At 34.0% G+C, this 25449-nt stretch overlaps 1 protein-coding gene across 2 annotated transcripts in view; it reads left to right on the top strand.

The window, feature by feature from the left end:
* The window catches only part of CNBD1 (cyclic nucleotide binding domain containing 1), a 433287-nt gene that overhangs the window by 260384 nt on the left and 147454 nt on the right, over positions 1 to 25449 (top strand). For both annotated transcript variants that reach the window (XM_028111485.2, XM_088023124.1), the window contains one exon: positions 25293 to 25430. In XM_028111485.2, coding sequence (XP_027967286.2) covers positions 25293 to 25430 — 138 coding nt within the window. The remainder of the gene's footprint in view (positions 1 to 25292; positions 25431 to 25449) is intronic.

Raw genomic sequence — 25449 nt, 5'->3', positions numbered from 1 at the left:
TTCTCATTAAGTCCATGCTATGGTCAGAATTATTTGTATCCCCTCAAAATGTGTATGTTGAAATACTCATTCCCAAAGTGATGGTATTAGTAGGTGGGGACTATAGGAAATGATTAAGTTATGAGGGCAGAGCCCTTTAAATGATTTGGTGCCATTATAAAAGAGGGTCCAGAGACATTTCTTGACCCTTCCTTTATGTGAAGATATAGCCATAAATCTGCAATCCAGAAAGCTCTCACCCAACCATGCTTGTACCCTAATCTTAGACTTCCGGCTTCCAGAACTGTGAGCAGTAATTTCTGCTATTTATAAGCCACCCAACCTATGGTATTTTGTTATAACATCCCAAATGGACTAAGACATTTTACTTTCAACTGAAAATTGACAAAGTTGAATGTGATCACCATTTATAAGCTTAGAGCAATCAAGATTCATCTCCAAGGGTTTAGTCATGATCTCTGGGCACTTTGTAGCCTGATGCCTGAACAAAATCAGGCTTCTGTTAGCAAGTAAGGCAGGATTGAAAAATTGCTATTGAGTATGTGAATATGTTTCTGACACAAAATTCTCAAGAGTTTGACATTATGCAATATAATTTAATCATTCTGCAGACTGGCAAAACTCTGTAAAAACAGGACACCGGAGACCTTTGGTATAATTTCAGTTCTCTGGTTTTTGTGGTATTGTCTTCCTAGTATTTTGAGTGTTGAATATGGTTGATGTTTTTGCTATATGACATTCTTTCTTAGAAACTGAATTGACCACTTCTGTCTAGGCACCATCTACTGTTTATTCTTTTCAAATTCTGTGGTACTAGTCAAAGGCAGATGGCTGTAAATATGTTTCATCACACAATTTTCTAATTTTACTCTTTAGTCATTTTAGGACCACTAAGGACAAACAAAGTTTGGGTAGAACATTTCATTGCTGCTCACAGTGGCACCCATAGCTTATGTCAAGAAGAACTCTTCTGTATTTATCTTTTTAATATTATTCTTCTTACTCAGCATCATTGTAGAATCCATCTTGATTACAATCTGATGAGCAGATTATGTATTCCCACGTAAATTGATAACAATATCTGTTTTTGATAGAACAACAAATACATAAAAACATTTAAATTAGATTAAGTCCCTGGTATCCATCCCTTCTGATATTCATTTCTATTTTTTCCTTGCTTTTATAACCAAAGTTATATTCATTATTATGATAAATATGGTTCAATTGTAGTTCAAGATATAGTGGGTTTTATATAAAAAAAGAAAAAGTCTTCTTCCTTTATGTGTTTACATAAATGTGAAACAAAGTATACTTTTTCTTTATATTCAGTTCAGTGAAATTGGTTGACTAACATCAAATAATGATAATTGACTTTCAATATTTTTGTTATTATAGTAGGAGTTTTAACATTATTGAAAATCAATTATGTTTTTATTTCAATGATTATATTTACATGAAGAAAAGCAATTTCATATCTAGACTGTAAACTTCTTTATAATCAGAGAAACAATTTGTTACTTTACTTAGAGAATAAGTTAATAGAAGCACATGATTTATTTTTTCACTGGTTATTTTCATGTAGTTAATTCAACAAACCTTATATAAGCATCCACTTTGTGCTATGTATTGACTGCTGAGTACTGGGGAAGCAAAAATGAATTTGACATTTTTATTCTCAAGTTTAAAATCTACTATACAGTATTTATAAAGCTCTGTTAAATGTAGGGAGTCTAAAAGTTAGAGGAATTTTTTTTCTTGCCTCTGAAGATCTTACAATCTAGTTGGGAGCTCAATATATGTACACATACAAATTAAATGACAATATGAGATAGTGTCTATTCAAGTGTTTAATAACTGGAACAAAAAGTTGGATAGTATGTCAGAGGTGGAATAGATCCTTATGGACTGAATGTCATATAATGCATGTTGATAAAGGGGAGCTTATGATACCTTTAAAGGAAAATGAAGATTTGATTATATAGAAAAGAGAGAGGGCACATAAACTTTCTGTGTAGAATCCTGTTTTAAGCAATGATTTAGACATGACTTGCATATTTATTTATTTATTTATTTGTATTTATTATGTTCAGTTGAATACTACATCAAAAACTATGTACTATATGGTGGCTAAATGATTTAGAAATGAAAATGAGCAAGCATCTGGCATGTGCAAAATTTGGGAAATTCAAAGGTAAATGAATAAAAGGCAGATCTGGAGGAGAGAAGAGAGAGAAAGTAGCAAGGTAGGTTTAAGCCTGATAATCAAGGGCAGTTTAAACAATTAGCTAAAAAGCTAAGGCAATAAAATTTGGCTGTTTCCCTGTTCTCTTAGTCATCAGAGCCTGTCTCCATTGTTTTCTACCTTGCTTTCTATCCGAAGGCTAGCTTGCAGGGATTAAATCCAAGGGCTGTTTTTCCCACTGGTCTGCAATTGGATTGAGTCCAGGAGGGAGTGGGAGATCAGAAGGAGGCAGGGGAGTGGAGTTGTGTGTAATTATTCCTTGGCTCCTTGTCTCAGTGTCACTAACTGAGTCTCTCACCTGAAGGTCACAGCTCTGATCAAATGATCTTCACAACACAGCTCTCCCAAACTTCAAGTTCTCCTGTGCCTCTCTTTTCAGGCTTAGGAGAGGTGCCTGTTCCCTGCTTTCTTAACACCAGGATATGACATTATCTCATCTGGTTTCCCAATATCCTTAATAAGTAGTCCTGTTAGAGGCAGTTAGGTTCTAACAGGATGCCTGGAGGCCAGCAAAGAAGTCGTGGTCAGCTATTGGGAAAGTCAGAGGCCTGTCCTGGTAGTACTCCAAAACAAAGCCACAACAAGCCACAAGGCCGAAGATGGCTGAAAAAGTAGGTCAGAAACCCTGACAAATAAGGAAGAAAAGGCACCAAACACTGCTTCCAAGAAATTCCCACTCCAAGTAATGAATATTCCACTCTCTTGTTAACAACTGTCAATAAAAGATAAAAACCCAAATCCCAGAGGTAGAGTTCTCTCTTGAACTCACTGACTCTCACATCTCAAGAGTGTACTTTCACTTTAATAAACTTTCCCACTTGTGTCTCTCCAGTGTGTGTGTTTGTCCTTGAAATTCTTTCTTGTGAGGAGATCTTTGGCAACATCTTTGGGATGGGCTGGGTTGAGGCCTCAGGGCTTCGGTTCTCCCTAGTCCACCTGGCAACAGTTCCTTCATTTCATTGTTCTCATATTACCCAAGAGGCACATTGTATCTTTCCCCTGACTGATAAACAGGGAAATATTGAAGTAACTGTTATAGGTGATTATTATTGCATAAAATGCATAAAATTATTTTATCATATACAAAATAGAGAAGAAGAAGGACCTCTAAATTAGAGAAGACAAACAGAATTTTAAATTAAGTTTTATATGAATTATATTCTTGGAGAAATGCCCAGTAGGCACTTTGGAAAGTGACTGGCATTACAGATACAGGTCAGAAATCTAGAGTAATTTAGTAGTATTCCAAATAATGGTGATACTTGTCACTAAAGTTGAGTTCTCAGATGGTAGAGCTACCTAAGTGTAGACCAGACACTTGACAACTAATCCTTGGGAAAGGCTCCCATTGACTGAAGAAAGAGGGAGAAGAAAGAGGGAGTGGTAAAAAGAAATGGAGAAAGAGATTTCAGAGAGACAGTTGAAAAAGGACCCATAAACTAACAATTAACAAAAATGTAATTTCAGGGCTATCTAGCTTATTTATATTGTTCAATCAAATTAATTTGTTATAATCAATACTCAATTATTTGTTATAATCAAATGTATTGGGTTATATCATCTACCTCACAGAATAGTACAAAGTAAATGAGAGTGGTTGTGCATGTAAGGAGTTTGGAAATCACCACTCTGTTTTATCAACAAGTAGAAAGCTGAATAGGCTGTAATACCAACAACTCTACATGTATCCATAAAAGAGGGGAGGGCAAAGGGCAAACAACAGTCTGCAAGATTAGAAAGACATAGAGACAAATACATGGCACAAGCTTACCAGAGCACAAACTCAGAAGTAGAAACTATCTAGGGAACCAGTGTGGGGTTAGGAAAAGCTGAACCCTGACAAATTGTTAGAAGCTCAGTGTAGACAGCTCTGAGAGTTAAAATCTCCAGGGGAACCCAGTCTTAGTGAGACCCCACACAATATTGTGAAATCCAGAAGCACAGAGAACGCAAAGCAGGATAAATACCAAACAAAAACAAGACTACACATTGTCAACTGTGACTGATATGCTAAAGCCTCTAACGGGTAAAGTAGACAGCACGTAAGACTGAATGGGCAATATAGAAAGATCGAATCCTAAGAAAGTAACAAAGAAAAATGTTAGAAGTCAACACGGTAACAGAAATCAAGAATGCCTTTGATGGGCTTATTAGCACATTTGACATGGCTGAGGAAAGAATTTCTGAGCTTGAGGATATCTCATTAGAAATCTCCAAAAGAGAAATGCCAAGAGAACAAAGACTGAAAACAGAACAGAATATTCAGAGACCTTGGGACAACTATAAAAAGTGTAACATGTACAACATGGGAATAGCAGAAGGAGAAGAAAAAGAAAAGAACAGAAGAAATACGAGAAGCAATAATGACCAAGAGTTTCTCCAAATTAACATCAGACAATAAATCTCAGATCCAGAAGCTCAGAGAACACTAAGCAGGGTAAATGCCAAAACAAAACAGCAACAACAAACCCCTACATGTTGGCATTTCATTTTCAAATTGTAGAAATTGAAAGAAAAAATTTTAAAGAAAATTTTGAAAGAAGTCAGAGGGAAAAAAAATCATCTTACATATAGAGGAACAAAGAATTTCATCTGATTTCTCAGATACCATGTAAGCAAGAAGAGAGTGGAGTGAAATATTTAAAGTGTTGAAAGAAAAAAACCCACCAACCTGGAACTCTGTACCCTGGAACTACCCTTCAAAAGTGATGGAAAAATAAAGACTTTCTCAATTTGTTGCTGGTTTAAGTAGGTGCCTTACAATGAGTGTTAAAAGAAATCTTTAGAGAGAAAGGAAATTATATAGTTCTAAACTAAACTAAGATCTACACAGAAGAAAGGAAGACGATCAGAGAAGGAATAAGTACGATAAAATAAAAACTTTTTAATTTTCTTCTTCTGACTTGATCTTACAGATAACAGTTTGTCCAAAATAATAATAGCAACACTGTATTTGACTATGTGTGCTTATGAATATAAATATATAAGCATATATATATGTATATATATATATATGCTTAGCTATGTTTATGTATAAGCAAATGACAGTGATGACAGAAGGGATAAGAGGGAGGAATTAGGATTGTTATTATAAAGGACACACACTATCCAAGTCCAAAAAAAGTATTCAAAGAATTATACCTCATGACAAAGTAGGATTTATCCCAGCAAGGCTGATTCCACATTCGAAAATCAATTGATGTAATTATCACATCAACAGATGAAAAAACAAAATTACATGATCATATCAATATGTGCATAAAATCATTTGACAAAATTCAATACCCATTCATGATAAAAGCTCTCAGTAAGCCAGGAAGAGAAGGAAACTTTCTAAACTTGATAAAAACTATCGACAGGAAAACCTACAATTACCATTTTACTTAATGATGAAAAGCATAAAGCTTTCCCACTAAGATCAGGTATGAGGGAAATATGTTCCCTCTCACAATTCCTTTTAAACATTATAGTGATAGTCTTTGCTTATTCAATAAATGAAAAGAAAAGAAAAAAGGAAAGGAAAGAAAAGGTATACAGACTTGGATGGAGGAAATAAAACTCTTTTTTATAGAGGACATGACTATCTATGTAGAAAATCTGAAAGCATCAACAAAAACTGTAGGAATTAATAATATAGAAGGTTGCAGAATATAAGGTTAATATAAAAAGTCAATTGCTTTTTTATATACCAACAGTGAACAAGTGGAATTTGAAATGAAAAACACAAAACCATTTGTGTTAGCACCCCTAAAAATGAAATATTTAGATATGAAACTACTGTAATAGTTTCATATATTTTTCATATAGTTTATATATATATATAAAATCCGTATGAGGAAACCTACAACATTCTGATGAATGAAATAACTAAATAAATGGAGACATCTTCCATGTTTAGGACAGGAAGTTTCAATATTGCCAACATGTCAGTTCTTTCCAACTTGATCTATAGATTCAGTGCAATCCCAATCAAATTCCTAGAAAGTTGCTTTATAGATATCAACAAATTGACCTTAAAGTTTATATGAAGAGAAAAAAGACCCCAAAATTGCCAACACAATATTGAAGAACAAAGTTGGAGGATTGATACTACTTGACTTCAAGACTTCCTATAAATCTACAGTAATTAAGACAGTGTGCTACTAATGAAAAAAACAGATAAATAGATAAATGCAACTGAATAGAGAGGCCAGAAATAGAGCCTCATAAATGCAGTCAACTGATCTTTGACAAAGGAGCAAAGCAATACAATGGAGTAAATTCAATCTTTCAACAAACAGTGCTAGAACAGCTAGACATCCACATGCAAAAAAATGAATCTAGACACAGACCATACACACTTCACAAAGATTAACTCCAAATAGGTCACAGACCTAAATGTAAAATACGAAATGATAAAAACTCCTAGATTATAACATAGGAGAAAACCTAGATGACCTTGGGTATGGTGATGACTTTTTAGATACAACACCAAAGATACAATCTGTGAAAGGAATAATTGATAGGCTATACTTTACTAATACTAAAAACTTCTGCTCTACAAAAAGATAATATCAAGAGAATGGAAAGACAAGCCACAGACTGGGAGGAAGTATTTTCAAAAGATGCATCTGATGAAGGTCTGTACCTAAAATATTTAAACTCTTTAATCTCAACAGTAAGAAAACAAACAACCTGGACCAAAACAAAATGGACCAAAAACCACACCAAAAAAGATATACAAGTGGCAAATAAGTATATGAAAAGATACTCCAGATGATATTTCATCAGGGAAATGCAAATTAAAACAGCAATGAAATACCACTATACACCTATTAGAAAAGCCAAAATCTGTTTAACACTGACAACACCAAATGCTGGCAAGGATGCAGAGCAACAGGAACCCTCAGTCATTGCTGATGGAAATGCAAAATGGTACAGCCACTTTGGAATGTCATTTGGTGATTTCTTACAAAACTAAATATACTCTTACCACAGGATTCAACAATTATGCTTTGTGGTATTTACCCAAAGGAATTGAAAACTTATGCCCACACAAAACCTTGCACAGAGATGTTAACAGTAGCTTTTTCATAATTGCCAAAACTTGAAAGGAATAAGATGTTTTTAGTAGGTGAATGGATAAACTGTGGTATATCCAGACAATGGAACATTATTCTGTGCTAAAAAGAAATGAGCTATCAAGTCATGAACAGATATGGAAGAACATTAAATGCATATTAGCAAGTGAAAGAAGCCACTTTGAGAATGCTGCGTACTGTATAATTCTAACTATATGACATTCTGGAAAAGATACAACTATGGACACTTTAAAAAAATTAGTGGTTGCCAGGAGTAATAGTGGGAGAGGGAAAAATGAATAGAGCACAGAGGATGTTTAAGACAGTAAAAATAGTCTGTATAATTTTATAATGATGAATATATGTCATTATACATTCATGTCCAAATCTTTAGCATGTACTACACCAAGAATGAACCATAATTTAAATTAGGGAGTTTGGGTGATAATTATGTCTCAATTTAGTTTCATCCTTGCTTAAAAAATTATACTATACTGGTGAGTGACATTGATGATGAAAGTGTACATGTGTGGGGCAGGGAATATATGGGAAATCTCTGTACCTTCCTCTCATTTGTATTGTAAAACTAAGATTGCTCTAAAAAATAGTCTCAAGCAATGTAACTGGGGCACAACAGTTGTTCTCTTTTATAAGTTTGTCGTTTGTATGGAAACTGTATGTGTGTGCATGTGTGTGTGTAACAATACTGGAAATCAGTTCTTACTTATCTTTAACTGGCTTAACTGGCCTATATTTTCCCCAAAGAAAATTGTTTAAGAAACTGCTTTTACCCATCTTCAGACATCCATCTGCATAAATCAAACTGGACAAAATATACAGATAACTGACTATATTATTGAAAATCAGAAAATGTTTATTAAAGGTTTTAGTAAACCTTCACTGTAATACATTCTGGATGGTGATAATTCCTTAAAAAGGTGACTAAGACTTTACTCAGCCAACATATAAATGAACACATGAACACACATACACACTTGCACAATTGTTTTCAGAAAAACTCTTGTGTGTAATCATTTTCTCAAAGGGTTTGCTTTATATTCACATACAGTAATACTTCATCTAACAAGAATGGGTCTGTCAATTTCTTCTAAGGTTAGCAGAGTGATAAACCAAAAGGCCTTTATAGCAGACTCATTACATTTTACCAAACCAAGCAAATTTCCCAATCTTTATACTTTACTACTAGGAGAGTTTAATAGATGTTCACATGACATGGTTTACTTATATTTAACAATAAAGATAATAAGCCTGAAAATATGACTTCCAAGACCAAAGAAAGTTAGATGTAAAACATTTTGAAGAACAGAGGGGCTAATCCAGGAGGAAATATATCAATTAAAAAAACTGGATACTGTAATTTTTTAAATGCAAATCATATTTTAGTAATACTCTTTTATACCATATAGTATATCATGTAAAATATTTCTATTATTATACGTTAAATGTTAGTCACTTTTACTTCATCTTATGGAATAGATTATTTTATACATTTTTAAGGTTAAAACCTAAATAACAATAAAGCATATGGGGGCTTGATAATATAAATGAAGCTCTAGGTCTGGGGCTGACAAACTCAATTCCTTGGGCAAAATCTGACTATAGCTTTTTTTGTGTATGTGGATAAACTTTTATAAGTATACAACCACACCCACTTGTTTTATACTGTTTGTGACTGCTTTTCCTCCTCAATGGCAGGGTTGAATAGTGGTAACAGAGGCTATAGTGGTAACAGGGCTATAGGTAATAGTGGTAACATAAAACTGAAAATGTTTGCTTTCTAGTACATTACTGAAAAAGTTTGACAACCCCTTCCTCTAAATTAAAACAACTAAAGAACTGACTAAAATATAATAAATCATTATCTATGTTATAAAAGCATTTTTAAAAAGATTTTACTTCTTTGACAGAGAGAGAGCGGAGGGAGAGGGAGAAGCAGACTCCCCGCTGAGCAAGGAGATCAATGCAGGACTTGATCCCAGGACCCTGGGATCATGACCTGAACTGAAGGCAGACACTTAACTGCACCCCAAATGCATTGTTGAAATGACAATAAAATAAAGAATTCACAGAAGTATAGTTAGAAAATATCATTAATAAAAAGATTCTATTAGATAGATACACAAAATATTGAGTATTTGAGAAAAATTATAATAAAAATTGTGATACTTTTTGGAGAACATTATTTGTGTTCAGTAAAAACAAAGCTGGGGGCATCATGTTGCCGATTTCAAGCTATATTACAAAGCGGTGATCATCAAGACACCATGGTGCTGGCACAAAAACAGACATATAGACCAATGCAAGAGAATAAGGAGCCCATATATGGACCCTCAACTCTATGGCCACATAATCTTCAACAAAGCAGGAAAAAATATGCAATGGAAAAAAGACAGTCTCTTCAATAAATGGTGCTGGGAAAATTGGACAGCTATATACAGAAGAATGAAACTTGACCATTCTCTAACACCATACACAAAGATTAACTCAGAATTGATGAAAGACCTCAATGTGAGACAGGAATCCATCAAAATCCTAGAGGAGAACATAGGCAGTAACCTCTTCGACATTGGCCACAGCAACTTCTTTCAAGATACATCTCCAAAGGCAAATGAAACAAAAGCAAAAATGAACTTTTGGGACTTCATCAAGATAAAAAGCTTCTGCATAGCAAAGGAAACAGTCAACAAAACAAAGAGGCAACCCACAGGATGGGAGAAGATACTTGCAAATGACACTACAAAGGGCTGGTATCCAAGGTTTATAAAGAACTTCTCAAACTCAACACCCAAAAAACAAATAATCAAGTCAAAAATGGGCAGAAGACTGAACAGACACTTCTCCAAAGAAGACATACAAATTGCTAACAGACACATGAAAAAATGTTCATCATCATTAGCCATCAGGGAAATTCACAGCAAAACCACATTGAGATACCACCTTACACCAGTTAGAATGGCAAAAATTGACAAGGCAAGAAATAACAAATGTTGGAGAGCTTATGGAGAATGGGGAACCCTGTTACACTGTTGGTGGGAATGCAACTTGGTACAGCCACTTTGGAAAACAGTGTGGAGGTGCCTAAGAAAGTTAAAAATAGTGCTACCCTATGACCCAGCAATTGCAGTACTGGATATTTACACCAAAGACACAGATGTAGTGAAAGAAGGGCCATATGCACCCCAATGTTCATAGCAGCAATGTCCGCAATAGCCAAACTGTGGAAAGAGCCAAGATGCCCTTCAACAGATGAATGGATAAAGAAAACGTGGTCCACATATACAATGGAATATTACTCAGCAATCAGAAAGTATGAATACCCAACTTTTATATCAACATGGAAGGGACTGGAGGAGATTATGCTAAGTGAAATAAGTCAAGCAGAGAAAGTCAGTTATCATATGATTTCACTTATTTGTGGAACCTGAGGAATAGCATGGAGGACATTAGGAGAAGGAAGGGAAAAATGAAGGGGGGGGAAATCAGAGGCAGAGATGAACCGTGAGAGACTGTGGACTCTGAGAAACAAACTGAGGGTTTTAGAGGGGCGGGTGTGGGGGAATGGGTTAGCCCGGTGATGGGTATTAAAGAAGGCACGCATTGCATGGAGCACTGGTTGTTATATGAAAACAATGAATCATGAAACACTTCATCAAAACTAATGATGTGGGGCACCTGGGTGGCTCAGTTGTTAAGCGTCTGCCTTCGGCTTGGGTCATGATCCCAGGGTCCTGGGATCGAGCCCTGCATTGGGCTCCTTGCTCCGTGGGAAGCCTGCTTCTCCGTCTCCCACTCCCCCTGCTTGTGTTCCCTCTCTCACTGTGTCTCTCTCTGTCAGAAAATAAATAAAATCCCAAAAAAAAAGTAATGATGTACTGTATGGTGACTAACATAACATCAAATTAAATTAAAAAATAAAATAAAAGATATTAGAGAAGGCATAAATATAGTTACCCTACATTTATGGACAAAAACATTTAATATTTTAAGTCTCCCAAAAACACCTTTAGGTTTCATGTATTTTAAGTGAAAAAGTCCAAGTAGTTTTCTTGTGGAACCTGCCAAATTGGTTTTAAAAAATTATACTAAAGAGCCAAAGGCTAAGAATAGCTAGATACTCCTGAAGAAGACACTTGGGGAAGGGGTTCTTGTCCTACCAGAGATCAAGACTTAAAACGAGGCTATATAATTGATATAGTGCTTTATTGTGACTAATAGTCGTTCAGATGAACATATGAGCAGCCAGAGTCCAAAAATGAGATCCACCTATGTTAATACTCTTGATGTAATACAGTATCATGAATAACAATGGGGAAAGTTGTGGGATGATTCATTAATATGAGCTAAGGGTATTGGTTATCTATGTGAATAGAATAGATAAACCTACTGTTTACTTCAAATCATACATAAAAATCAATTTGGGATCACAAGCTTAATTATAAAAGGAATTAGCTAAAATATTTTCAAAGAGTATGTAGTAGAATTTTTTCATGATGTCATGATAGCAAAAGCTTTTAAAATAAGATACTTGTAGAAGTATACTATAAGGATGTTTGTTTAAAATCAAGAAAGTTCTGGGGGCACCGTGGCTCAGTCAGTTAAGTGTCCAGCTCTTGATTTTGGCCTAGGTCATGATCTCAGTCAGTGTCATGAGATCGAACCCACATCGGGCTCCACACTGGGTATGGAGCCTGCTCAAGATCCTATCTTCTCTCCCTCTACCTCTCCCCCCCAAAACAAATTTAAAATCAAGAAAGTTTTAACTGGACCACTTTCTGACACCTACATAAAACTAAATTCAAAATGATGAAAGACCTAAATGTGAGATAGGAAATCATCAAAATCCTAGAGAGAACACAGTCAGGAACCTCTTTGACATTTGCTATAGCCACCTCTTAGTAGACACATCCCCAGAGGCAGGGGAAACAAAAGGAAAAATAAACTATTGGGACTTCATCAAGATAAAAAGCTTCTACACAGCCAAGGAAACAATCAACAAAATTAAAGGCAACCTACAGAATGGAAGAAGATAATTACAAATGACATATCTGATAAAAAGTTAGAACTCAAAATCTATAAAGAATTTACCAAACTTGACACCCAAAAAAACTAATCATCAGTTAAGAAATGGGCTGAAGACATGAGTAGACTTTTCCAAAGATGACATTGAGATGGCTAACAGACACATGAAAAGATGCTCAACATCACTCATCATCAGAGAAATACAATTCAAAACTACAATGAGATAACACATCACACCTCTCAGAATGGTTAAAATTAATAGCACAGAAACAAGAGATGTTGGCAAGGATTCAGAGAAAAGGGAACCCTCTTACACTGCTGGTGGGAATGGAAACTGGTGCAGACACTCTGGAAAACAGTACGGAGATTCCTCAAAAAGTTAAAAACAGAACTACCCTACAATCCAGCAATTGCACTACTAGGTATTTACCCAAAGGATTAAAAAATGGGTTGGCTTGGTGATGGGTATTAAAGAGGGCACGTACTGAATGGAACACTGGGTGTTATATGCAAACAATGAATCATGGAACACTAAATCAAAAACTAATGATATAATGTATGGTGATTAACATAACATAATAAAAAATAAATAAATAAATAAATAAAAGGACAAAAAATACTGATTGAAGGGGCACATGCTCCTGATGTTTATGGCAGCATTATCAACAATAGCCAAATTATGGAAAGATCCCAAATGTCCATTGACTGATGAATGGATAAAGAAGATGTGGTATATATATGAATATTATTCAGCCATCAAAAAGAATGAAATCTTGCCATTTGCAATGATGTGGATAGAGCTAGAGTGTATTATGCTAAGCGAAATAAGTCAGTTAGAGAAAGACAAATACCATATATTTCATTCATATGTGGAATTTAAGAAATTAAATAGATGAACATAGAGGAAAAACAAAAAAGAGAGGGAGGCTAACCATATGAGACTCTTAACTATGGAGAATAAGCAGGGTTGCTGGAGGGGAAGTGGGTAGGGGGGTGGGCTAAATGGCTGATGGGTATTTAGGAGGGCACTTCTGATGACCACTGGGTGTTATATGTAAGTGATGAATCACTAAGTTTTACACCCCAAACTAATATTACACTATATGTTAACTAACCCGAATTTGAATAAAAACTTGAAACATAAACAAATATATCAATTAGGTTTTATTCATCCCATGATACCCTAAGTAAAGAGAAGGCACACTTTGGATGAATATTTTTTTCAACACACATAAATGGCAAAGGACCAATATTTGGACTATATAATGATCCACAAATCCAAAGGAAAATTATAATGAAAAATACAAAACATATAAATCAATCTTTTGCAGAAGACAAACTATGAATTAAGGACTTGACAAATGCAACGTAGTTCTACCACTTTAACAATTCAGTAAATATACAGTAAATATTTTTACACTTTAAAATAAATGCAAATAACACAAAAGTATAACCAATAATATTACTTACTACCAAATTGGAAAATATTAAAAATCAGAAAATACATAATGTTGGAGAAGTTGTGCGAAACAGACATTGCCTGCATTTATGATGCATGTAGGAGTATAAGTTAGAACATGCATTTCAGAAAACAGTTTGGGTATTAGATGTTAAAGTAGTAACACATCCTATAGTACAGAAGCTGCATCCTTAGGCATGTATCTTAGAAAAATATAGCTATATGGTATAAGGAGGCATGTATAATAATGCTTATATCATCATATTATAGCCAAATACTGATGATACAAATGTTCATCAGCAAAATAATTAATAAATAATTTGACTATAGTCATGAAGCAATGAAAAGTGAATGAACTACATTAACGTGGTTGTATTTCAAAAACTTAATGTTCAGCAAAAACACAGAATAATGTTTGCTCTAATGTTACTTAAAATAATGTGAAGAAATAGGTAAAACTATACTATATTGAGTTATGTACAATTTTACCAAGATATAGTTAAAAATTAATATCCAAATGATTAGCATAATGGCTACGTCTACCTAAATAAGAAAATTTGATTTCTTTAACCAGATAGTGGGCACATAGAGGTTCATTTTATTACTACTTTTATATGCTTATTATTCATTGAAAAGTTTAAAAAGTAGGCTTTATAATTACAAAAGTAGAGAATATAGTTAAGAAAATTATAGTTCTTTAATGGTGAATATGGAAAATCCCAAAGTGCAGTTCAAAGTACTTATTTTAACCATAAGCAAAATGTAAATATTAAATCATTTTCACATTGAGATTAGGCTGACACAGTTATTTCACTTTATATCTAAGCTTATTCAACTGAATCTTCTTTATAAGAACATATTAAACTCAGAATAAGTGGATATATGAGCCACTGAATTTAGCGTTTTGTGGAAAAATGTTATATTTTGAATATAAAGTCAGAAAGCAGTGTTTTTGCTTTATTAGACAGTCTGCTATACAAAGCTACAAAATATATCATTTTTCATATAAAATTCAAATCACATCAGAGCAATTAATTTAAAAATAAGAAACTATATAACACATGAATAAAGTCAATCCATTAAGGAATTTTTTGATTTTATAAGTGCTATTGCTAGTGAACATGTGATGAGCACTTATCTATGAATAACTATAACGTATGCATTTCAACATATGCTCCGTTAATTTTTTTACTAAGCTCTACATGCTAATTTTTTAAATTTTATGATTATTTAAAGTAGATGTTAGCTTTTCCTTTAACTGACGTATTTCATATTATAATATAGAAGTATTTTTAGTTCTTAGTGCTTACTCTTAAATGATTGTGAATATGCCACTCATTGTTATATTTTCTGCAGTATAACTTTGCAGTGAAAGAGAAATTTCACTAAATGACATGCTAGAATGATTATTTCTAGTGGTTCAATGGTATACTCTTACATATTGGTTAGATTAATTTCCCCCTTGTAATAAGAAAATAAAAAACCTCAAATAATAATGGTATGAAAAATGCTCTTTCTCATCTATAACTAGTCAGCAATACTTATCAAGCACCAACAATTGTTTATAAAATTATGAAATATATGTCATCTGTCCAAATGTTATTTTTTAATTAATTAGTTTAATTTTTGAACTATACTTCTGATTGAATTATACATTCAGTATTTTCAAATTAGATAAATGAAAGTGCCAAATCATGCCGGTGACTCCTTCAGAATTCAGTGTAGTCATTTAAGACCTTCTGAGACATAGAATAAAAAGTTATATCTCTTTGGCAAAAAAAAACAAAAAACAAAAAACAGCAGTCCAAATCTAACAGAACAGGAAAGGGAAACTATTGTTCCAGTCAGTGCTGAAGATATTTTATGAGTTGGTCTCTCTCAAACATAAAAATATTAATGCAGAAAGAAATATTTGGGATGTATCTGAGATTCAGTTCATGGTTATCAGCTGAGCTGTGCTCATGTGCTAATAGGATGCAGTCTGGGCTGTTCAGGAGATTTTACATTGTAGGTACTGTGACACTTATACAGGAACATGTTTCCTGAGTTCATCAGGTACTATTTTTCTTTGCTGATCCACTCCTTTCCTGCACTCATAGATATATCTTTTCTATGAACTAGAAAATTTATGATTTTTAAAAGACTTAAAAAAATTTAATTGACAGAGAAAACTCAACAGGACGCATAAGTACATATGACATACATAACCTGCAAAGTAGCAAAGAGTGCTAAGTACTTACATTATTCTTATTAGTATCTGATGTGTATGAATAATTCAAGCATTAGAAATTCTGCTATTAATACATTAATATTCATTGACTTGTTTATCATATATATGATCTATCTATCTACAAAGAAAGAAAGAGAAAAAGAGATGGAATATATATGTATTTTCCCTTGTATGCCTACTAGTTCTTCCTTGTGTTAAGAAGTTGCCGTCTAGGACTAGAGGAAATTATGCTAAGTGAAATAAGTCAAGCAGAGAAAGTCAACTATCATATGGTTTCACTTATTTGTGGAACATAAGGAATAACGTGGAGGACATTAGGAGAAGGAAGGGAAAAATGAAGGGGGGAAATCGGAGGGAGAGATGAACCATGAGAGACTGTGGACTCTGGGAAACAAACTGAGGGTTTTAGAGGGGAGGGGGGTGGGGGGATGGATTAGCCCAGTGATGGGTATTAAGGAGGGCACATACTGCATGGAGCACTGGGTGTTATATGAAAACAATGAATCATGGATCACCACACCCAAAACTAATGATATATTGTATGGTGACTAACATAACATAATAAAATTAAATTAAATTAAAAAAAAGAAGCTGCCATCTAATTTCTCTCCATTGTTTTTAAGGAAAAGAAAATCAAAACCAGGATAAGGCTCTTCAGAATATTTTTCTAATTACAGATACTAATTTATATAAAAATTCCTGGACTATCTTGCTAGAGTCTCTACCCTTCCTTTAACTTCTATGAGAAAGGTTTAGATATTATTGTCCAGTTGATTATTCTGAGTGATTTTTGTCACTCATTTCATATAAGGATGATAAGGGCAAGCTAACGAAGTCCAAACAATACAAACAGAAGTAGATCTTGTTTTAAAGAAACAGTCACTTTAGTTTGCCAAAGCTTATGCTTTTGACCATGATGAGTAGCTTGTATCAACCCAATCTCCCTGCTGAGAACACTATAAAAGCTGGATAAAGCAACCAAACAAACAACTGTCTGAAGTTATTTGAGAGCAACTGAGGGAACCAAGGGATTTGAAGGGCCATGGTTCAAGAAAGAAACGAAATACATCGTTTGGAGCCAGACATTTCCTGTTGCTTTCCTTTGAGGCATTTGACAATTTGTAAGCATCATAGGGATGAATAACTAAGAGAATTTCCTAAATTCTTTATTTGGTTGTAGATCAGTCTTTTGTTCCAATCTAATCTAATCTAATCCTTCAGCTGATTGGATGAGGCTTGCCACAGTATAGAAAGCAATCTGCTTTTTTCTGTGTAGTAATTTAAGTGTTCAACTCATCCAAAAACACCTAGAATAATATTTGACCAATTTATCTGAGTACCCCATGACCCAGTCAAGTTGACACATAAAATTAACCATCACAGCTACAAATGTAACAAGAAGAACTGTCATCAGTCTCATAGCATTTGACAGGTAGCAATTAAGAGTTCTATGTCTAGTAAGGATAAGAAGTTCTGATAAATATGTTAGTCTATCAGTAGAAACCCAGAACTAAAACCAGCCTCAAATACCTCAATTCTTGATTGGGTCATGTTAATCTGCTTCTACATTCACTACTTAACTGTCAGTAGAAAACTAAAGCATCTCAGAGAAAGATGATATCTACAGCAATAACGGTTTTTCATACTCAGTGTTCAGCACTGAATAAAAAGAATTAAATGACACATGAAAAATAGAAAAATAGACAAATAGCAAATATTCAGATGGCAAATTTAAACCTAAATATATCTGTAATTACATTAAACAGACTAAGTATTTTAATTAATAAACAAAGATTGTCAGAGTAGACAAAATAACTCCTCTATGCTGACACACCTTATTACAAATACAGGAAGTTGCAAAGTAATATAATGGAAGATGATAAGCCAGATTACACTAACCCAAAGAAAGCTGGTGGAGTTCTACTGATAGTAGGCAAAGTAGACTTTATTGCAAGAACATTATTAAAGGTAAAAGGGATATTTCATAATTAGTGTGAAATTTGTAGGCATGAAAAATTGTTACCTCAAAATATATAAAGTAAACATTGATGGAAAAAAAAGAAAGAATTAAAGAAATAAAGAGAGAGAGGGAGGAAGGGAGGGAGGAAGAAAGGAAGGAAGGCAGGAAGGCAGGAAGGCAGGAAGGAAGGGAAGAAGTCCACAACTATAGAGGGTAATTTTAATAGGTATCACTGAAAGGAACCAGATCAAAAAAAAGATGTCAGTGGAAATATATCTGAACAACACAGTTAACAAACTTGATCTAATAGACCTGTATTCAACATTGCAAACAACAATTGCAGAATGTATATTCCTTTTAAGAGCACATGGAACATTTTTAAAATTGATTTGGTGCTAGGGCATAAACAACAAATTTCAAATGATTATGTCCTATAACCACAGTGGAATTAAGCAAGCATCAGATAAACTCCATATGCCAAGTTTAACATTTACCTAATATATCAGTTAATGTTTTACAACTGAACTTTTAAAACTTAAGGATATTTGATTATAATTGTACTGGTCTTAATGTGGCACCAAATGATGATTATTCAACCCAGGCTCCTTTGCTGCTGAAAATCTTTCTATATTAGAGGGAAGGAAACACATTTCTTTATCCTCAAAGTTTTGAGAGTAATGTAATATGTTTGATATTTTTAGAGTGCCCTTACTTATGAGAGCATTGCATGTTATAGAACAAAACAATAGAGTACATAATTTATTAGAAATAAGAGGGGTAACTTGGGTTACCAGGGAGCTTTAGAAAAGAACTAGGGACTTAAACTGGTTTTTAAGCTGTGTAGAATTCAAATCAACAGTCAGTGTGTGAGGTATTTAAGACAAGTGTTTCATGTGAATGAGGAGGTAGGAATGCCCTGAGATGCTTGAAGAAACCACTCTGTTTTGAAGAAAATAAAGAGAATTTTTCCTCTACTTTTCTGATCCTTTATGATATCTAGACCCTTCTTGCCAAAATGCATAAGGAACATAATAGGAAGCTTTATTTAGTCAATTTTTAAAGAGGACTTTATTGACCAAATCTACAAATTAACTTGAGTTGTGGATTTTTACTTAGAGACTGCATAGTTATTCATGTAATCTTCAAATATCAATTCTTTTCCTACAGACTGGAAATGTCTTCCTCTTTGGCTCAGCATACAGGTTTGGAATGAATGTACTCAGGGAATTTAAGCAGGCAGGCCAGTCTCTCAGCCAGTGGGTTGAGTGGTCCCAATCAGACTATCCTCACATTAGGTTGGTTCCCGCTTCTACCTTTTAGATATCACAGTATACCCCTAATATGGCCCAAATCTTCCATAAGTATATGAGAGATTATAAAATGCAGCATTTTCATATCACTTTCTTATTGTACAACATTATTTGGTTATGAGATGTACTTTCTAAATAAGCCATTTAAATAATAGGGGAAATGTAATTTTTTTCTGAGACATAGACACCTTTGAGAATCTAATGAAAGCTATAGAAAGCCATTCAAGGAAAAAACAGAAATTTACAAATAATCATAAACTGTCATGAGACATTAGTAGTTCAAGAATCTTCCAAAAGTCCATCCTTGGACCAAGGTTATGAACCCCTGATCTAGAGAGGCTTTGTATTTTCTGTCTGACTCTTCAGCCCTTTAGGGAAAAAAAATATTCCGCAGGATTAAAAATAGGACCTTTCCTTGGTTTAAAAATAGCAATTCTAATTGTAGTTATTGATCTTGTTTAATGTGTAAATGCCTGAAAGCTAGAGGCATTGGAAAAATAATACAGCAAGAACAAAAATTATACTTATAAAAGTCTACTGTTTTTCAGAAACAGTAAAATGCTGTTTGAAACAAATCTCAACAATGTTTTTACTCAAAAGAAATCTTAATGTTTTACCAACTCTTATTATTCAGAAGCAAATGTTTGGCTCATGTATTATTAGCAAAGTGTAACAATTTTTAATCATGGGAATACGTCATTTCGAGGGTGCCTGGGTGGCTCGGTTAAGTGTCTGCTTCGGCTCAGGTCAAGATCCTGGGGTCCTGGGATCAAGTCCCACATCAGGCTCCCTGCTGGGTGGGGAGCCTTTTTCTCCCTCTCTCCTGGCACCTCCCCCTGCTCATGCTCTCTCTCTGTGTCAAATAAATAAATAAAATCCTTTTAAAAAGGAATACATCATTTCCCAATAAAGGGAATTATCTATTTTTCAGTAAAATAACATGAGAATTTAGAAGTGAGAGAAATGGCTCCTTTTGTGCACTTCCAACAATGATCTCCAGCAAAATATGATTATCTACTTAGCCTTAATGAATGTTTCCCCCCAAATTGAGAAAGATTGACTTGTACATAATTTCAATAGCTTTGAAATGTTGCCAGATTTCAAAATTGCTATATTATTGAAAATTTCAGAAAATACAGAGAGTTATATAGACAATGACAGTTACTCACTTTCATCATTCAAGAGATAACTATACACGTCTAATATATATCATTTAAGATATTTCATATATCAATATAAAGATACCAAGAGAGATAACACAGGTATGGAGAATAACACAGCATGTTGTTTTGAATCTGCATTTTAAATGTCTTTTAAAATGTCCAAAACTTAAAATTTAATACATACACAGTGTTATAACTGAAAGAAAATATAAGTTTTAAGGAAAAGGTAATAATCTTTTGTCATTTTAGCTCCACCTCTCCTCTAAATAGGCTGGTGTTCACACTTGCACAACTCTGAGCTCACATAAGCATACGTACAATTGTATAAACATACAGATTACTGTTTTTGTAACTGTTCAGTTTATAAACATTTTCAACATATATTTTTACCTGATTTTTTTATTTTAAGAATTCTTAAAGGATAAGATACATAGATGCCACTAATTTTATACAGTATGTAAAAATTTAGACACACACATGCATACACACTCATTAACTGATGGCCATTAAAGAAGATTCCAAATGGGGGTTATTAAAATGTGCAGCATTAAACTTCTTGTAAATATATACTTAAGAATGCACTTTTTTTCTATAAGGTAGATCTTAGGAGATGGGTGTCTGGATAAAGCATTTCATACATTCTTTGTTTATTTTAGTAAATACTGCCAGATTATTTCCCATTTTAAAAGGATTTTATATTTTCGAGTTATGCACGAAAGTATTGCCCCAGTCTCATAGGTTAGAGTACTTTAATATTTTCAGTCTGATAGGTGAATAAACATTTCTGTGTCTACTAGTAGGGTTGAAAATGTTTCTTTTGTATGTGGTTTATTTAGTTGTTCTCTTCTGGAAATTATTTTTCAATAATTTGTCATTTTCTCTATTTGTTTTTGTTACTCCTATTTAGATCAAATTATAGGTGCTAGATATTTTAGGGACATAGTAAATTTCATCACTTTATTTTTGTGTCATTATGTTTATTTTCTTTTTCCATCCATAAAGGTCCAATTTCTATATTGTTAAATTTGCAATTTTAACTAAGAAAAGCTATATAATCTTTTTTCTTTCCTACTCCCAAAGTATAAAGATTCTCAATACTTTTATTTTTTGTCTTCCTGCTCTTTGGAGTTACTGTTGTAAAAGTATTTGAAATCTATGTTATTTTAAAGTAACCCCATATTAGTTATTTTCAAAATATTATATGCCAATAAATTTTATTTACATTTACCATTATGAACTGTTTTGTACTCCTCTTTGTATTCAGTATTGTTCTAACATTCTTTTTTTTATTTTGAGAGATATTTTATTATTTTATATCATTATAATTGTTCTATTTTATTATGAGGCATTGTCGTTAATCCTTTACTGTGCCTAATTCTTAAATATTTTTTACAGTTTTTAAATTTTATTATGTTATATTAATCACCATACATTACATCATTAGTTTTTGATGTAGTGTTCCATGATTCATTGTTTGCGTATAACACCCAGTGCTCCATTCAGTACATGCCCTCTTTAATACCCATCACCAGGTTAACCCATCTCCCCACCCCCTCCCCTCTAGAACCCTCAGTTTGTTTCTCAGAGTCCATAGTCTCTCATGGTTCTTCCCCCCATCCGATTCCCCCCCTTCATTTTTCCCTTCCTACTATCTTCTTTTTTAACATATAATGTATTATTTGTTTCAGAGGTACAAATCTGTGATCCAACAGTCTTACACAATTCACAGTGCTCACCATAGCACATACTCTCCCCAATGTCTATCACACAGCCACCCCAACCTTCCCACCCCCCACCACTCCAGCAACCCTCAGTTTGTTTCCTGAGATTAAAAATTCCTCATATCAGTGAGATCATATGATACATGTCTTTCTCTGATTGACTTATTTTGCTCAGCATAATACCCTCCAGTTCCATCCACGTCATTGCAAATGGCAAGATTTCATTCCTTTTGATGGGTGCATAATATTCCACTGTATATATACACCACATCTTCTTTATCCATTCATCTGTGGATGGACATTTGGCTCTTTCCATAGTTTGGTATTGTGGACATTGCTGCTATAAACATCGGGGCACATGTACCCCTTCGGATCCCTACATTTGTATCTTTGGGGTAAATACCCAGTAGTGCAATTGCTGGGTCGTAGGGCAGCTCTATTTTCAACTTTTTGAGGAATTTGTTTCACCTGATGCCAAAAATTAACTTGTTGCTTGTTTTTCCTCATTCCATATTCCTATTTTAAGTAAATGTAGAATTCTAGTTTGAAAGTTATTTTTTTCTGAGCACTTTGAAAACGACCATAGTTATAGAACAGAATGGAAATATAAATATTAATAATTTAAATAATTCAGTTATATAGCAATTCAGTTTTACAATAATGTTTACATATATAGAGTATGTAAAGGATATTGGAAATGTAATACTTTCCTAATAATATTAGGGGGTTTGATGATATCATTAATACATCAAGAAAGAAAGCCTTAAGAATACTATTCAAAGTCATGGAGGACTTCTGCTTTCATAATGGTTTATTAGATAATACAAACTTAAGTCTTATCCTAAATACAATTAGAAAATCTGGAAAAATATATGCAGAAAATATCTGGCTGAATTTACTGATCGCTAACAAGATGTTGAAGGAGGACCTGGAGGAGAAAGATAGAGTACACCAAAACCTGAGTAGGAATGCAAAGTACAAATATATATATATTTAGGTTTTGTATTAATTCCTTCATTTTTAAGACTCACCTCTTCCTTATTTTGGAAAATTTGGTGCAATTATCACTAATGTGATAATTACTCCTCTCCCATTATTTTTGATTTCTTCTGGAAATCCTAGTAGATATATGCTGAATGCTCTCCATTTATCTTCTATATCTCTTAAAGTCTTATTTTAAATTCCTTCTATATTTTGTTTTATTCTGAATGTTTTTCTCATGTTTTATCCATTTTGTGAATTATTTCTTAAGTTTTAATTAATGTGTCCATTGAGTTTTTTATAACTGTTTTTTTACTTATAAAAGTTTAATTTTGTTATTTTGCAAAATGCAAATACAATATGATCTAATATATTAATTGTATATAGCTTCTTTTAGGATGTTCTTTTTTTTTTTTTTTTTTTAGTTCTTTGTTGAGTTACCCTCATAGGGGTTTTGTCACTTGTGAGGCTTGTAATTTTTTATTGTGATTTTGTTTTAATAGGGATTGCTCCCTATGTGAGTTCCTTTTATCCTCAGTTCATACATAAGGTTTTAAATTTGCACTTTCCTGGGGACGCCTGGGTGGCGCGGTCGGTTGGGCATCTGCTTTCGGTTGGGGTCATGGTCCCGGGGTTTGGAGTCCTGGGATCGAGTCCCGCGTCGGGCTCCTTGCTCAGCGGGGAGCCTGCTTCTTTCTCTGCCTGCCACTCCCTTTGCTTGTGCTCTCTCTCCCCACCCTCTCTCCGACAAATAGATGGATAAAAATCTTTAAAAAAAAAAAAAAGAATTTGCACTTTCCTGGATCCTAGGTGTTTTACTAGTTGTGTACCAGACTGTACAGTAATTTTTAAGCTTTGAGTCCTGTACCATGTGTAAATGTATACTCTTCACCTACACAAGTTGTAGACCTAGGATCCTGATATTACGACAACTGTACCCAGTTCCCTAGCTAGACTAGTGGGATGAATTTTTGTTGCCTCCATTTCACACACAGGTGATCCTCCAAGGTTCTAGGATTTAGGCACGAGAGCTCAATTCCAGTTCCTCGCTTTGCGTGGTCCTGGGTCTCATCTCCTATTCCCACATGTATGATGAACCCCGGAACTCAACCCCTTAGGCCTTTATCCTAGTTTAATATCGCCGTGAACCATTTCAGCTTCAGTGACTGTTTAAAATTCCTCTTTATTTCTGGACTTGGGGATTCAAGCTCAGCTATCCATTCATCTAAAAAGAAAACAATTTAGCCTTTCTATAGATTTGAAATGGAAGAGTGGAGGTCCTCTCATATCATCTTAGCCATATAGATCTGATGTTTTCCCTAAGAAACTTCTCAATTTCATAGATATATGTCATCTATGATATATATTTTTCCCTAGGCAAACATGAATATAGATCCTCTATGTAGCTATATATATTCACATTATATCCTAATAATTTACAATACATATTCTAGTGTAACATTTGGGGGATGCTAAATATTTATCTTTTACATATTAAATTAGGAGACCCTGTGTGTGTGTGTGTGTGTGTGTATACACAAGCATATATATGCTTGTAATTTATATACTGCATAACACTATATGCATTTTCATTATTACTACCAAATATTTATTGAATGGCTACTATGTTCCAAGCATTATTCTAGGTACTTAAAATGAATCAGTGGATAAAACAGAAGACTATTCTTATCAGTTATTTCTTTCATGCTAGTGAAAAAATGGAAAACTTTCTTGCTTTGGGAAGGTAACGCTGGACAGAAGTATGACATCCGTGCAAGACTGTTTAGTTCCCCTTCTTTCACACACTTGAAGTTTGACCTGCCATCATCCCTTTTGCAGACTCTTCCAGACTGTTTCTATCACCATCACCAGTATTTTTTTTTAATTTATTTATTTTTCAACAGAGAGAGAGACAGCGAGACAGGGAACACAAGCAAGGGGAGTGGGAGAGAGGAAGGCTTCCTGCTGAGTAGGGAGCCCGATGTGGGACTTGATCCCAGGACCCTGGGATCACGACCTGAGCCGAAGGCAGACCTTAACTACTGAGAGACCCAGGCTCCTCATCACTGGTATTTTTATGTTGATGAGTGATAATGAAGTTTAAGTTACCTCCGTATTTTTTACAGCTTCGACAATGGAGTACCTTTGGAACCCTGGAAGTTGCAGCTCAGACCAAATCAGAAACAAAGGAGCACTCGGTGATCACAGAAGAAGATTGTGAAATTCTTAAAATCCCTGCAAAGGATTATGCAAGGTTAAAATCGGTATGACCATATCTAATCT

This window comes from Eumetopias jubatus, unplaced genomic scaffold (genome assembly GCF_037043125.1).
Source record: "Eumetopias jubatus isolate StellerSeaLion01/CBP00866 unplaced genomic scaffold, mEumJub1_p1.0 scaffold_4, whole genome shotgun sequence".
In the NCBI taxonomy this organism is placed as follows: Eukaryota; Metazoa; Chordata; class Mammalia; order Carnivora; family Otariidae; genus Eumetopias; species Eumetopias jubatus.
Note: the sequence above shows the minus strand (reverse complement) of the source record. Positions and strands in the feature narration are given on the sequence as shown.